The sequence below is a fragment of the Podarcis gaigeae genome (assembly GCF_964106915.1).
Source record: "Podarcis gaigeae genome assembly, chromosome: 8".
Lineage (NCBI taxonomy): Eukaryota > Metazoa > Chordata > Lepidosauria > Squamata > Lacertidae > Podarcis > Podarcis gaigeae.
In genome coordinates, this window is record NC_139684.1 from 66,473,347 (window position 1) to 66,487,242 (window position 13,896).

At 46.3% G+C, this 13,896-nt stretch overlaps 1 protein-coding gene across 2 annotated transcripts in view; it reads right to left on the bottom strand.

Moving 5' to 3' along the window:
- The window catches only part of ASAP3 (ArfGAP with SH3 domain, ankyrin repeat and PH domain 3), a 72,881-nt gene extending 65,970 nt beyond the window's left edge, over positions 1–6,911 (bottom strand). The window contains exon 1 of one of the 2 annotated variants that reach the window (XM_083750704.1): positions 6,108–6,911. In XM_083750704.1, the coding sequence (XP_083606830.1) occupies positions 6,108–6,233 (126 nt within the window). In that variant the 5' untranslated portion in view covers positions 6,234–6,911. The remainder of the gene's footprint in view (positions 1–6,107) is intronic. The other variant, XM_083750705.1, reaches the window with a different exon arrangement.
- Between the last annotated feature and the right edge of the window lie 6,985 nt (positions 6,912–13,896).

Here is a 13,896-nt window from a genome sequence, read left to right on the forward strand (position 1 = left end):
TTTTACCTCCAGATTTTTCTGAACCTCACAGAGTTCAGGCCACAAATGTATTTGAAGGGTGTATTGATCAAGTTGGTCTGCCCCACAAAGCCCCTTCTCTTTAAAACAAGTATAAAGGGAAAGGACGCCTTACAGTTAAGTCCAGTCGCAGACGGCTCTGGGGTTGCGGCGCTCATCTTGCTTTACAGGCCGAGGGAGCAGGCGTTTGTCCGCAGACAGTTTTTCCGGATCATGTGGCCAGAATGACCAAGCCACTTCTGGCGCAATGGAACACAAACCAGAGCAGCGCATGGAAATGCTGTTTACCTTCCCACCGGAGCAGTACCTATTTATCTACTTGCACTTTTTGGAGTGCTTTCGAACAGCTAGGCTGGCAGGAGCTGGGACCGAGCAATGAGAGCTCACCCCATCGCGGGGATTCGAACTGCCGACCTTCTGATTGGCAAGCCCAAGAGGCTCAGTGGTTTAGACCACATGCCCAACTATTTTCCACCAATATTCAATACAGCTTACCGAAAAGACACAGGGAAAAGTAACAAAATCCAAACCAACTAAAATTCATCCAACTGCACAATCCAAGCAGGAGAAATTGAAGCATGAAGTCATCCATAAAATGCTTTCGAACAAGGATGGAAAGTCTGTGGCCCTAGACATTATTATTGCCATCATGATCAATTTATTCATCACCTTCTACACAATTGTTTCAATGTGATATACAATAAAAGCAGCAGAAAACCCAGTGGAAACACCCCAAACAGCTGATACATTTAAAGAAAAACTAAAACAGCTGGAAAAGCCTGTTGGACCAAAAATGTCCTCATTTTTTTCTTCAACAAAATGCAGATAGTGGGCAGTTGTCATATCTCAGCTGGACTGCAATTCCACAGAACAGGAGCAGCCACACTAAAAGCCTTGCTCTGAGTTACTGAAGACAAGCTTTTGATATCTGTGGAACTTGCAGGAGAAACCACAAGGTTTTACTGGGTGTATAAGGGATAAGGTGGCCTGTAACTTGGTCCTGAGCTTAACATGACCTTATATGTTAGTAAGAACACCTTGAATTTGCCCCATAGCAAATGAGCAGCCTGAAAGCAATGTGTATATGCTGCCCATAGTTTGCCCCCACAAGCAACCTAACCGCCATGTTCTGCACCAGCTTCAGCTTCCAAGCCAACCCCCAAGCCACACACACAGAGGGCATTGCAGTAAACCAGCCATGAGGGTACCAGTGCATGGGCAACTGTGGTCAAGCTATCCTGATGATGATGGACTCTACCTCACGCCAGTCCCAGGCAGCCAGTTGTCCATCTCATGCAGTCTCTTATGTTGCCATTTAAAGCCCTGAATTGGCTGAGGGCCCAAGTATCAACCTGACCCTGTCGTAAGATCAGTGGAAGAGACTCTCCTGGTGATTTCTGCATTGACTGAGGTGCATATTGCAGGGATCCATGGGATAGCCTTTTTTGGTGTTGAAATGGCTTCCCCACTGATGTGTGCCACAGGCACCAAATTAAAAGCCCACCTATTTCACTGAGCTTTTATCAGATGATGGGATTGTGTCGTTTTAAAGGTGTTTTTAAACTATGCTATTTACAGAATTTAGGAGAATGGTTTTTGTTCATTAGGCATTCTAATCTGTTTCTATGTTACCTTATTTCTTTGTAAACTGCCCATGACCAATTGGATGTAGGGCAGTACAGAAATGTCTTATTAAAAATAAATACAAATAGATTTCTGCTCATTTTGAAAAATGCTTCGAGAGCCTTATATATGAGTCTGACAGCTATCGGAGTGTGGAAACATACACATAAGCCAGGACAACATGCAGGTGCCCTTTGACCACCAGCTGTGTAGCTTGGCATTTGATAAGAGGCAACAAAGAAGCAGATCACGGGTGAGGTGTAGGGATCCAATGTGCATGAATCAGATATGCCAGGCAGCCAGGTAGCAAATGATCCTCAAAGGCACACAACCCAACAGCATGATGATGATTATTTTGCATTGCTAACGTTGTTTATATTACTAATATCCTTTATATTCTGCTTCCCGGCAACCTCAAAAATTAGCCCATGGAGCTATTTCCAATCATAAAGCAACAACTATTTCAAACTGGAGAGGGATCCAAGATCCACTTCAAGCACACTCCCTGAACATAAGAGGAGCCTGTTGGATCAGGCTAATGACCCATCTAGTCCAGTATCCTGTTCTCAAAGTGGCCAAGCAGGTGTCTGTGCAAAGACCCAAGCACAAGAGCACTTTCCCCTGCAATTCAGAAGCTGGAATTCAGAAGCATTACTGTCTCTGACTTAGCAACAAGGCAGGATCTACAGTTATAAAATTATATACAGGGTGGGTAATGTGAGACCTTCCCTGGATGTGGCTGGACTACAGCTCCCATCACTGACCATTGCCAATGCTGGCTGGGGCTGATGGGAGTTGGAGTTCAACAACAAGAGACCACGGCTTCTCAACCCCCAAATATAGATGATTCCTGAGAACTGCCCCTATGGTTAGGGGTGGGGAGTCATCACATACATGAGTCAGCTTGACTCCATCTCTGGGGGACACTCAGGGAGAACTATGCAGATGCAAGATTGGCCACATGAAGAAGCAGTTTTGAAAGAAAATTAAGAACACAGCCAAAGAGAAAGTCTAAGCAATTTTTTGTTTCTTTTGGACCAAAGTGTATGCATGCAAGCTTTCCCATTTCCCAGAACTCATCAGATAGTTTTCGTGGTGCTGCACTAGAAAAGGCACTGTATAGCACAGCAGCATAATGGAAGAGACTTTTGGAACAGAAGAGGTCTCCAGCCCAAGTTCAGCACTGCAATGTCTCCATTATGAAGGGTTCTCAGTGCTGCCTCGGGGATTGTAAAGAATTCAGAAAGTGAGCAGGTATCTGCAATGTCAGATTGAGGAATTGCAATGGAATTCTCATCGTTACCCAAGACTGCAGTTCTCAAGGTTTGGAAATCAAAGCACTTTTAGAAGACAAATTAACAAATCTGCCTTTTGATCCAGAGTGCATTACTCAGTGTGGAAGGCAGCAATTTTGACAAAAAGATAATTCACATTATCATCCAAGATTACACTCCTTGTGGTTTCTTGGAAGGGGTGTGGGGACAGAAATCAAAGCATTCTTTAACAAGCGAGATTAAGAAATATCATTTTTAATAAAGAGTGTGTGACTCAGTGTGGAAGGCATCAATTCTGGCTGAAGGATGTTTCACTTCCAACATTGTAAGAAAAGCATCATTTGTGGAAACGGCCGCTAACCATATTCTTTAGAAAGACTTCTGTGTATGAGTGTGTGTTTAAAAAAAAAAACTAGACTAAAGCATACTGGGCTGTATCCAGATAAGTCAAATTCAGAGGAGTCCCGCTGAATTTAATGGATTTAGGTTAGCCACTAACGTGCCCTTCAATTTTAAATAGATATAGTCTGAATATGACAACCCACTTTTTGAATTTCCTGCTTTTAGACTGCAAATATAAAACATATGTTGGGGTTGCCAGCCTATTCCAAAACTGATTCTTCTTATTTCTGGCCTACCTCAACATTCATCTCTGCAAAGAACCTGGTATAAGCATGGATCAGAGAAACTTTTTACATGTGTCAAACACTCAAGAGTTTGAGGGCTGCAGAAATAACCTTAGGCTACCATCAGAAAAAGACAGGAGTGCCTGGCATGCTCTGGTCCATGGGGTCACAAAGAGTCGGACACGACTAAACGACTAAACAACAACAACTATCAGAAATCTACTTATGTCACACGGATAACAGGGCATTTCTATAGTTATCTGATAATAGCCACAATGGCTATGTTTGACCACCGTCAAATATGGTATGCCTCTGGATACCATTTGCTGGAAAATCTAGGGCATGGGTAGGCAAACTAAGGCCCAGGGGCCGGATTCGGCCCAATCACCTTCTAAATCCGGCCTGCAGATGGTCTGGGAATCAGCGTGGTTTTACATGAGTAGAATGTGTCCTTTTACTTAAAAGGCATCTCTGGGTTATTTGTGGGGCATAGGAATACGTTCATTTCCCCCCCTCAAAATATAGTCTTTCCCCCCACAAGGTCTGAGGGACAGTGAAAAAGTTTGCTGACCCCTAATCTAGGGAGTCTGGTTGGCCATAGTGAGGATGCTGAACTAGATGTTTCACCAGTCTGATCCATCAGCCACGCTCCTATTATTCTCCTATGTTTTAGCTGGACTGGGACTTGACAGCCCTTCCAATGGAGGGTGCCTTCAAACAAAAAACTGTCTTCTGCAAAACAGGATACGTAGTTGCCTTAATGATAAGCCTTCAGAAAATGGTACTCATCTCTTGTCCCCATTCCCAGGAATTCTCTCCTGGTTCACAATATTGAAACGGGTGAAGTAACCATTCCAAATGCATGCATCTTAGCATCCTGGTAAAGAGTCACTTGGAAATCTCACAGTCCCCCTCCCAGAACAAACACACAGAGAAACATCTGGATGGAGCACAACTATGATATCATGTCAAATGCAGACGGAGTATTGATCCAAGTGGAGAAGAAGCTCAACAAACAAAAGTTTGTTTAGTGGGGTCACAGCAAACAAGAAAAAGTACAGGGCTACGTAGCCTGAGCACCTACAAAGCAGGTTGGCTTGGGCAGAGTGGCCTCCTGAATGCTGACCGTGCACTCACAGAATCTTGTCTTACATTCTGAGCAGAAGAAGAACTTGCATGGCTGGGAGTGATAATTACAAGGAGGATAAACATGGATTCTGAATCTGTCAAGTAGAAAGTAGGGCAAGTGGGCCTGATTTGGACAAAGCCCAATCAAAACCAAACCTACTTGTGGGGATCTCAGCTTGGGCCAAATCAAGACAGCCGTGGCCAGACTGAGTCGTCCAGAGTGAACTGGGACTGTCAGGGGGCAGGGCATGAGGTGAGAAGGCTGCAAGGCGTCTGCTTCCCTGAGTGCTCTCCACAGGGATTCAGAATTTAATCCTCCTCCACTCACCTTCTTGGTGAGTAGCAGATTCAATCCTGCAGGCTGCAGGGTGCTCTTCTGCAAGTACTTTAAAAAGGGACCACAAGGCTCATCTAGCCCAACCCAACCCCCTGCAAGGCAGGAATCTTTTGCCCAACATGGGGCTCAAACTCATGACCTTGAGATTAAGAGTCTCATGCTCTATCAACAGGAACAGCACTTGCGAAGAAGCAGCCTGCAGGGTTGACCCCCTCCTGTTCCTGAAGGGAGGGGTTTGGCACAGAATCTGCTCCTGCACCCCTCCTAACCATATGCTGATTTGGGGTTTAAAAACCCCTAATGGAACATTAGCCATGCACCCACATTTATCTGGGGCTGTATTTGGGCTGCATCAGGTGTCCCTTGGGGTGGCGCAGATCAGGGGCAATCTTGGCTCTACAGATGTTCCCTGTGACATACTTTGTGAGCGCCTGCCTCAGAACTCAAGACCTTTCAGGCAGAAAATTTACAGTACTATTGATTTCAGGACTGGCCCCCTACCATAAGACAAAGGTGGGTGGTTGCCTCAGATGACAGTTGCCGAGGGGCAGGCAGCAGCAGTCCCCCATGGCCACCCCCCTTTTCTTGGAGGACAGAGCTGAGCAGACGTTGGAGCCACTTAGCTCGATGTGGTCTACAATGCCGGGTAGCAGCACTCTTAGTTTCTGGCGAAGGCCATTTCTGATCCGACCTGGAGCCTGATGGACCCTGGGACCCTCTGCGCACAAAGACTGACGCTCCCCTGCCGAGTTTGGGCCCTTCCCCAACTGAAGGAAGCCGTAAAATTTAGAGAAAGTGGCGAGAGCTAGGAACGCGGAACTAAACCTGCTGCTGCCTTCTGCATCATCACCTGCAAGCAAGCCCCACTGAGCACCAGGGCGGCTTGTTTCTTAGTAAATACGTTAAGGCTCAGGTGCGCGCCGCGCCGAGGAGACAACCGCGCCCACTTTTACGCACAAGAAAGGCGCGATTTATTTTATTTAGTTGGGGGGGGGGGTGTAGGGAAACCATCTCGGTTCTCCAGCCTTTTCCCCCAACGAAAGAGCCTTTCCTCGTCGTCGTCCCCCATACAAGCCCCACTTCCTCCGGCGCCCCTCTCACCTCTTCCAGCGCCACCACGGCCCCCCGGCATTTCTGCAATTTGGAGGCGAAGCTGGAAGCCGCCGGCGAGCTGAGATCCTCCGAAGTCACGGCCACGAACTCGGAGACGCTGATCTGCTCCGGCATGTTGCTGCGAGAGGCGTTACCTTGGAGATCGGGGCGCAGTTGCAGCCGGGGAGAAGAAGGGAGGGAGATGGGGTTGTGGGGGAGAAAGTCATCCAAAAGTGAGGAAGAGGCGGCGAGGGAAAGGGAGCCTTCGAAGGAAGGAGGAAGAAGTTAAGAGTGACAGGAGAGCGAAGCGAAACCGCGGAGAAGTGGAGAGAAAAGAGGGGAGGGCAGAAGCGTGGCCAAATCCGTTTTTTCCAGCCCTTTCTGGTCAATTTCGTATCACATCCCCGAGGTTTGGCTTCTCTCTCTAGTGCATAAATGACGAGCGGCGCCTCTTCTCCGACCTCTCGTAAGTTTCTTTCCCTCCCTCGGTGCCTGGCTGGTTGGAACAGAGGCTTTCATGGCAGTCACGTGGGGATATTGTTACGCCGCCGCTGCCTGCGAGCCTGCAAGCGCGGATTTTTGGCCCGGAGCCTGTTAAAGACAAAGTGCACCCAGTTGCCCTTGTTCCCTTTCTCCCCAAGCCGCGGAGATCCTCCTCTCTGGAAAAACGAGCAGCCTATCAACGCAGAGCTAAGGCGGTGCGCCTGATCCAGCACGTTTTTACGCGCACGTAAGTCCCCGTCGAGTTTAATGGGGCTTACTCCCGAGTCAGTTTGCAAAGGCGCAGCCTTCTTGCAGTTGCAGCCCTAGCGATCGGGGCTTTACTCTCCAAGAGAGCTCAGGGCTGGAGCGTTTTTGCTGTTGTTTTGGTTGTTCTCCAGTTTTGTTTTGCTTTTTAACTGCCGGTTTTACATACGCTCTCAGAGCTGCTCAGCGTTTCAAAGAGCCAAAAGGAACATGTTGAAGTTTTGCCGCGCGATTCTGCTCAGGAAAAGGCGCCCCATTTTATGCAGTTTACCCCTCGCAGAGTTCCAATTCCCCCGCAACCCTTAAGAAACTACAGTGCCCAGAATTCTTTGAAGGCGCATGTGCTTTGAATGTGCTATAAAAGGGATAGTGCGCACACAGGTAAAGCCAGGTCTCCCGCACAGAATATTTACAGCTTTTGAAATCTGGAGCCCCTGCTGCTCATTTAAGAACTTCATAGGGAAGGAGAAACGCACACACTTAAGAGGTGTTGCTTATTCCAGCACTGCAAAGCTCTTGTCTTCTTTTAAACTTTTAGTCATCTCACTGCCCGTTGCTGAACACTCTAGGCCAGACTTTGGCAACCTGGTGCCCTCCAGCTGCTTTGGACTACAACTCCCATCAGCCTCAGCCAGCATGTGCTGATGGGAGTTGTAGTCCAAAGCAGTTGGAAGGCACCAATTTGGCAAGTGCTGCTTTAGGAAGTGTCTGTACTCACCACACCTGTCCTCTTCTTCACAAACAAGTCCAAATATATATATATATTACACTGTATATATATGTGTGTGTGTGTGTGTGTGTGTGTGTGTGTGTGTATATATATATATATACACACACAGTGTAAAAGAGAAAGATTAATATCACCTCCCAATTTCCTTCTAGCCTGCTGATACCACCAAATGCTGTGTGAATCAGTTTGCTATGTCTATAATGTACAATATATATATAGGTGCAGGCCATAGCAACCCTGTGCATGCTTAACTGGAAAGAAGCTCAACTGAGCGCAGGCACATTTATATTGGAGACAACATACATAGTTGTCAACCTTCATGGATAACTGTACCTATCTGCCTGTAGGTTAAGAGCCTGAACAAACATGAGAGTAAAGCCCTCCCCTCTCCGTTCAAAGGGACCCTGTTTCAGGACAGTGAACATAGCATTGCAGCCTCCATTACCACATTAGCAAATACAAAAGAACAAGTTGTCCATTCATTCTGTTATTATTTTTACTCATTAATTAATTAAGTGCCCACACTAATTAACAGCAGCTAAAACACTATGCTGAAAGTAGTTGAAAACAACTTACAATCATGGGTGGGTCCTAAAAAATATACATCTCAAGTGCCGAAAGAGGTGTTTCTTTAGCCTTTGCCCAAAGTTGTACCATGGTACCTTGGGTTACAGACGCTTCATGTTACAGACTCCGCTAACCCAGAAATAGTGCCTTGGGTTAAGAAATTTGCTTCAGGATGAGAACAGAAATTGTGCGGTGGCAGCACAGTGACAGCGGGAGGCCCCATTAGCTAAAGTGGTACCTCAGGTTAAGAACACTTTCAGGTTAAGAACGGACCTCCAGAACGCAAGACAAATTTTTGATAAATAGTATTCTATAATTAATCTTCAATAAGAGAGTTGTTAAATCTTAAAATTTGAGATCTGAATATTGGAAAACTGTATTAGATAAATTAAATTAAGTTAATAATTTGCTGGTAAAATTTATGAGTTTAGAGAGCAGGAACAAGAGGTGCGAGGAAGTCCAAGGATGTCTATGAAATGTGGATATTTGAAATTGGTATGTTATTATATGCATTTATTGTTAAACAAAAATTTAATAAATATTATATAAAAAAAGAACGGACCTCCAGAACGAATTAAGTTCTTAACCCAAGGTACCACTGTATAATGAAGATTCCTAACACACCTCAGTGGGGAGGGAGTTCCACAACTCTGGGGCTGCCACTGAGAAGGCCCTCTCCCAGGCCAACAGCTTCTGAAAGTGGTAGAACAAACAATACGTCCTCTTCTGCCAATCTTAACTCCTGAGAGGGTCTGTAGGGAAGGAGGCAATCTTTCAGGTGTTGGGGGCCTGAGAAGTTTGTGGTTTTAAACTAGTGTGTGCCCCTTGACTTGAGCCTAGAAACAGACTGGAACCTGTGCAATTCATTTAGAACACTGCCTTTCAGTGTCAAAAACATTCCCAGGTCAGCTTACAGCTGCCACCATTTGCACACTGGCTGTCCTGGAATCTTTTAGTGAAGGGCAGTTCAGAAATACCTCAGATAAATAAAAACCTAGAGCAAAACAGTAACAATACAAACTGCAGCAATTAAAAACAATGCCATCACGTATTTGTAGCCCAGAATCCCTCATCTTGGTGCCTTCCAGATGTTTTGAACTACAACTCCCATCAGCCCAGCCATCATGGTCAGTGTTCAGGGATGATGGGACCTTGTTGTTGTTGTTGTTTAGTCGTTTAGTCGTGTCCGACTCTTCGTGACCCCCTGGACCAGAGCACACCAGGCACTTCTGTCTTCCACTGCCTCCCGCAGTTTGTTCAAACTCATGCTGGTAGCTTCGAGAACACTATCCAACCATCTCGTCCTCTGTCGTCCCCTTCTCCTTGTGCCCTCCATCTTTCCCAGCATCAGGGTCTTTTCCAGGGAGTCTTCTCTTCTCATGAGGTGGCCAAAGTATTGGAGCCTCAGCTTCAGGATCTGTCCTTCCAGTGAGCACTCAGGGCTGATTTCCTTCAGAATGGATAGGTTTGATCTTCTTGCAGTCCATGGGACTCTCAAGAGTCTCCTCCAGCACCATAATTCAAAAGCATCAATTCTTCGGCCTTCTTTATGGTCCTGTAGATGGGACCTGTAGTCTAGCAAATCTCCCATCCTATGCTCCAGACAATAAAGTTCCAGGGGACTTACATTTGAGTAAGCATGCATAAGGGGATTTAGCTGCACAGAGGTGCAGCTAAATCTACCAGGTGCAGATACTCTGAGCACAACACTGTGGTGAAGTTGATTTGGTGCCCCCCCCACCCCACATATTGCATCTGTAGACTTGGTATCAGCCAGCCTCTGCTTCTGGCTATGTCTAGAAGGACCACAGGATGCCAACTAGGAACATGATGCTGCCAGACTTGTATCAGTGCCAGTGTTGATGGCATGCCACTCACAGTCGATTCCTGCAAGCCTCCAGATTATCTAGGACTGTTTTGTCTCCTTGAACCAAAGGGTGTGTAATCACTCTGTACAGGACATTGTTTCCTGTGGGCAAAACAAGCCTGGGCGTGGTCTCTCAGTCATTAACCTGGCTTTGTTGTCCTCCTTCCTTTAAAAGGCTCTTCTAAAGTGGAAAAGGCAGTTTGGCCTCTTTAGCCATTGCAGCTTGTGGGAGAGAGAGCAAAAGGTCAGGAGGCTGCGACCAGGATCTCTTTCTCCCTTGTTCCTTTCTCACGCTAATCCAGGAGGGCCTTCTCTCCCCGCATTTGCATCTTGCACCCAAGAACTTTCTCCACAAGGGCAAATCCCCAGACATGCCCTGGGTTTTTCTTTTCTTCTTGCCAAAAGTACTATGTGGATGACAGAGTGCCTTCTCAAGGTCTCCCTGCCCAGCCAATCAATAAGACAGGATGACTCTGGCATGGACCCAAATAAATGACTCTCAAGGAGAGACAGAAATATAGTCGCCTTAAGTCTGCCAGGGATTCACTGCCCCTGCTCTTTATGCCTCTGACAGCTGGGTAAGAGGCAGAAGTTCACCAGGGAAAGCTCTCCCAACCATGTTATCTTGCACCAGGAAAATCTCCAGCTGTTCTGTTTCTGCCTGTTATGCAGCTGTTTATGGACCAGAAAATGAGGTGTTACTATTGGTATATAAAGCCCTCAACAGCTTGGGACTGATTTACTTGAAGGAACATCTTGCCCCATTCATATTTGCCCACTCTACAATCTCTCTCTCTCTCTCTCTCTCTCTCTCTCTCTCTCTCTCTCTCTCTCACACACACACACACACAGTGAGGATGATGGAAGTACAGCAGCAGAGAGGTCATTCAGCATGCAACTTAAGGGTTAATCATGTTAGTGTTAAAGTCAACTAAGAAGAGGGGGACAGGTTAGGTTTGCTTAGCAACCAAGCGAGTGGCACAATCTTAACTTAGATGACATGTGTTCTGATTGGCTGCATAGTTCTGAGGGAACTTTTTTCTGTATGTTTGGTTGAGTGTCACCCTGCTATGTTCAAGGCCTGAACAAAGAAAGACAAAACCTCACTACTTATTTCTTCTCAAAGTATACATTGCTTTTGTTCCGTTCGCTTAGTAAAGTGTTTTAAAGACTTTTCTCACTGGGCTTGTGTCTGTGTTATTGAAGTGACTTTGCTAAGAGGGTGCAACAGAAAAAGAGTTTTAGTCTGTTCCTCATCATTTTAGTTATTTATTTCTTCCTTTGTATGTCACATACTTGGACTGACCATGTTCCTCACAGTGGGTAATAACGTTTCCTCAGAAGCCCTTCCCCTTGGATTACTTCCAAATGAGTCTTGCTTTGGAATGTGGCCTTAAATATTATTCCAGAAGGATTAAGGCCACGCGCTTAACAATCCTATTGGATTCAATCAGCTTTAAGAGGGCTGAACAATCCAATATAGGAATGCTGAAAGCTACCTTATACCAGGTCAAACTAATTATCCATCTCTCTAACCTGGTACTTGCCAGCCTGACTGCAGTGGCACTTTCAGTCTTGTCCGATCTGCTGCCCTCCAGATGTTTGGGGTCAAAACTCCCATCTTTAGCCAAGCTGCTGGAGTTGTAGTCCAAAACATCTGGCTCCTGCTCTTTTCTATGTTCCTCCTGCTCATTCTGCCGAGTGGGGTCCTCGACCTCTGTCCCAGAGTCCTGTCCTGTTGCCCCCACTATGCAAGTGAGCCTATCATGCAGATTTTAAAGATTAAACGAAACATAACAAAACCTGAGCAAAGATGACTGGGCTTTTCTTCCACAGCAGTTCCAAGGAATTCTGGGCTCACTGCCACTGCCAGAGTGGCTTTCGTTATCGTATGAGGTTTGGGCTGGGAAGGGAAGGGAAGGTGATCCTACTGTATGTGAGCTGAGATCTCACTGCCAAGATCACTTTGGGACCTGCTGGCTGCTGCATTCTCCTCTCCTCTCCCCCCTCCCCCTCTCCCACAGGCCTTTCGGGGAAATGATTGCAGGATAGAGAGTTGTGCAAGAACGCAGGAGTCTGATGCTCCACAGTAACTGAGGGAAGACAGACTTTGTGGAAGCACAAATGCAGAATGGAGCCTCACTTCCAGCTCCCAGAAATGCTTTGCAGGCTGAAGCCAGCACGGAAAGAAGGAAATGTTAATGTTTATACAGAAAGATTAATAGCCATTACTTGTGGTTTCTGTTTTGAAAGATAACTTTCTATCTCTCTCCTCTTACGTTCCCTCTTAAACCCAGATTTCCTGCCAACTTTCCTATCACTCTTTCCCCCTGTTCTTTCTTGTGCTCTCCTGGTTTTGCAACGTGTGACGCCACACTGTTACAACAGTATCAGGAAGCCGAGGCTGGATGAGGTAGCTAAGCTTGAACAGGTGAAACAGCAATTTACGGCTTTTCTTTTTAACCCTGCCTCCCTACCCCTCACTTTTCCTTTATCCTCAAGTTTTAGGCTGTAGGCTCCTCAGGGCAGGGACCTTCTTCCTCTATACTCTCCATTCAAGGGTACTTGGGGCACTTCCTGATGGTCACTGTTTTCGGGTGGGATTCAGTCGCATCCTGGCAAATCTAGGCTGCACAATTAAAGCCGAGTTGGGAGCTCTCGCTAAACAATCCTGCTTCCCCAGAAGACTGGGCATTTTGCGAAAAGGAAAGCACGAGAAAAATGCACTGGGAAGCGTGAAATAAAGCAACGTCATCTAACATCCTCCCCATCAACAAATCAGGGTGAACGCTCGTTAAATGGCGAAGGTCATCTGACCTCTCTGCAAACAAATCAGACTGAATGCTCATTGAACAGGTCACGTGGAAGTAACTTTTGAGGACAGTTGATGAGGGTGCACTTAAGTATACTTAGAGGTCAGTTGACAAGGTGGCATTCAAGCACTACAGGGGTGGGTTGACGAGGTGCCAGCCCTAGATGTCGGGGCTCAATCCATCACTGCGATGCCCTGGCTTGTGTAGCTGGATGTATATACAGCACTGTCCCATTTTGTGGTCAGTTTACTAAAATTATGCATAGGAGGCCAGTGGATCCTAACATTTGCTTTTGCATCCTTCCGAGGATCACCAGGGCACGGTTGAGAGGCGAGGTCCAGACTTGGAGGAGATGGTAGCATTTTCCATAGCTCAACAACTGGGGGCATTATGGGGGAAAGAGGCAGTTTTCTACTCGGTGCCCCTGCTCCCAGCTGCTGGGAATGCTGCTTGCAAGTTCCTCCCCTTGGTTACTGCTGCTGCTTTCCAGCAAAAGTCCTTGGTCTAAAAACCCTCCGCTGCTAATTTATTACAGATGGAAATTCCTGTTTGGAGAGATGAGGGGAAACCTGAGTTCTGGGAAGGCGACGGGGCAGCCAGTCTGGATTTACAGAAAATGCTGCACAAAAACCCTGGATTCATCACATTCTTCTGGCAAGAGGGAAAAACGAGACCACCTGGGTGGGTGGATGAGGGAACCCCAACAACCTCCAAATGAAAAGAGGGAGCTGGGGCAAGAACAGGGAGACCTCCCAGCCTGCCTCTGTCATTTGCATCTCTCTGGTTAGGGAGACTTTAAACTCCTCAGCCTATTACAGGAATGGGGAATCCCAGATGTTGTTGGAGTTTGACTCCCATTAGGGATGGGCGAAGCGGTCAGTTTCAAGTTCTTTCAGTTTCTCTTCAGTAATCCACATTTCCACATCAGTTTGCAATTATTATTATTATTATTATTAAATATCTCCATGAAAATCTGGTGGCATTTTAGTACATATTCCTAATATACACCTATTTGCAAGCAGTTTCCCCTAATGCAATACATTTTTTGTATGCTGTTTTCACTAATGTATGCAT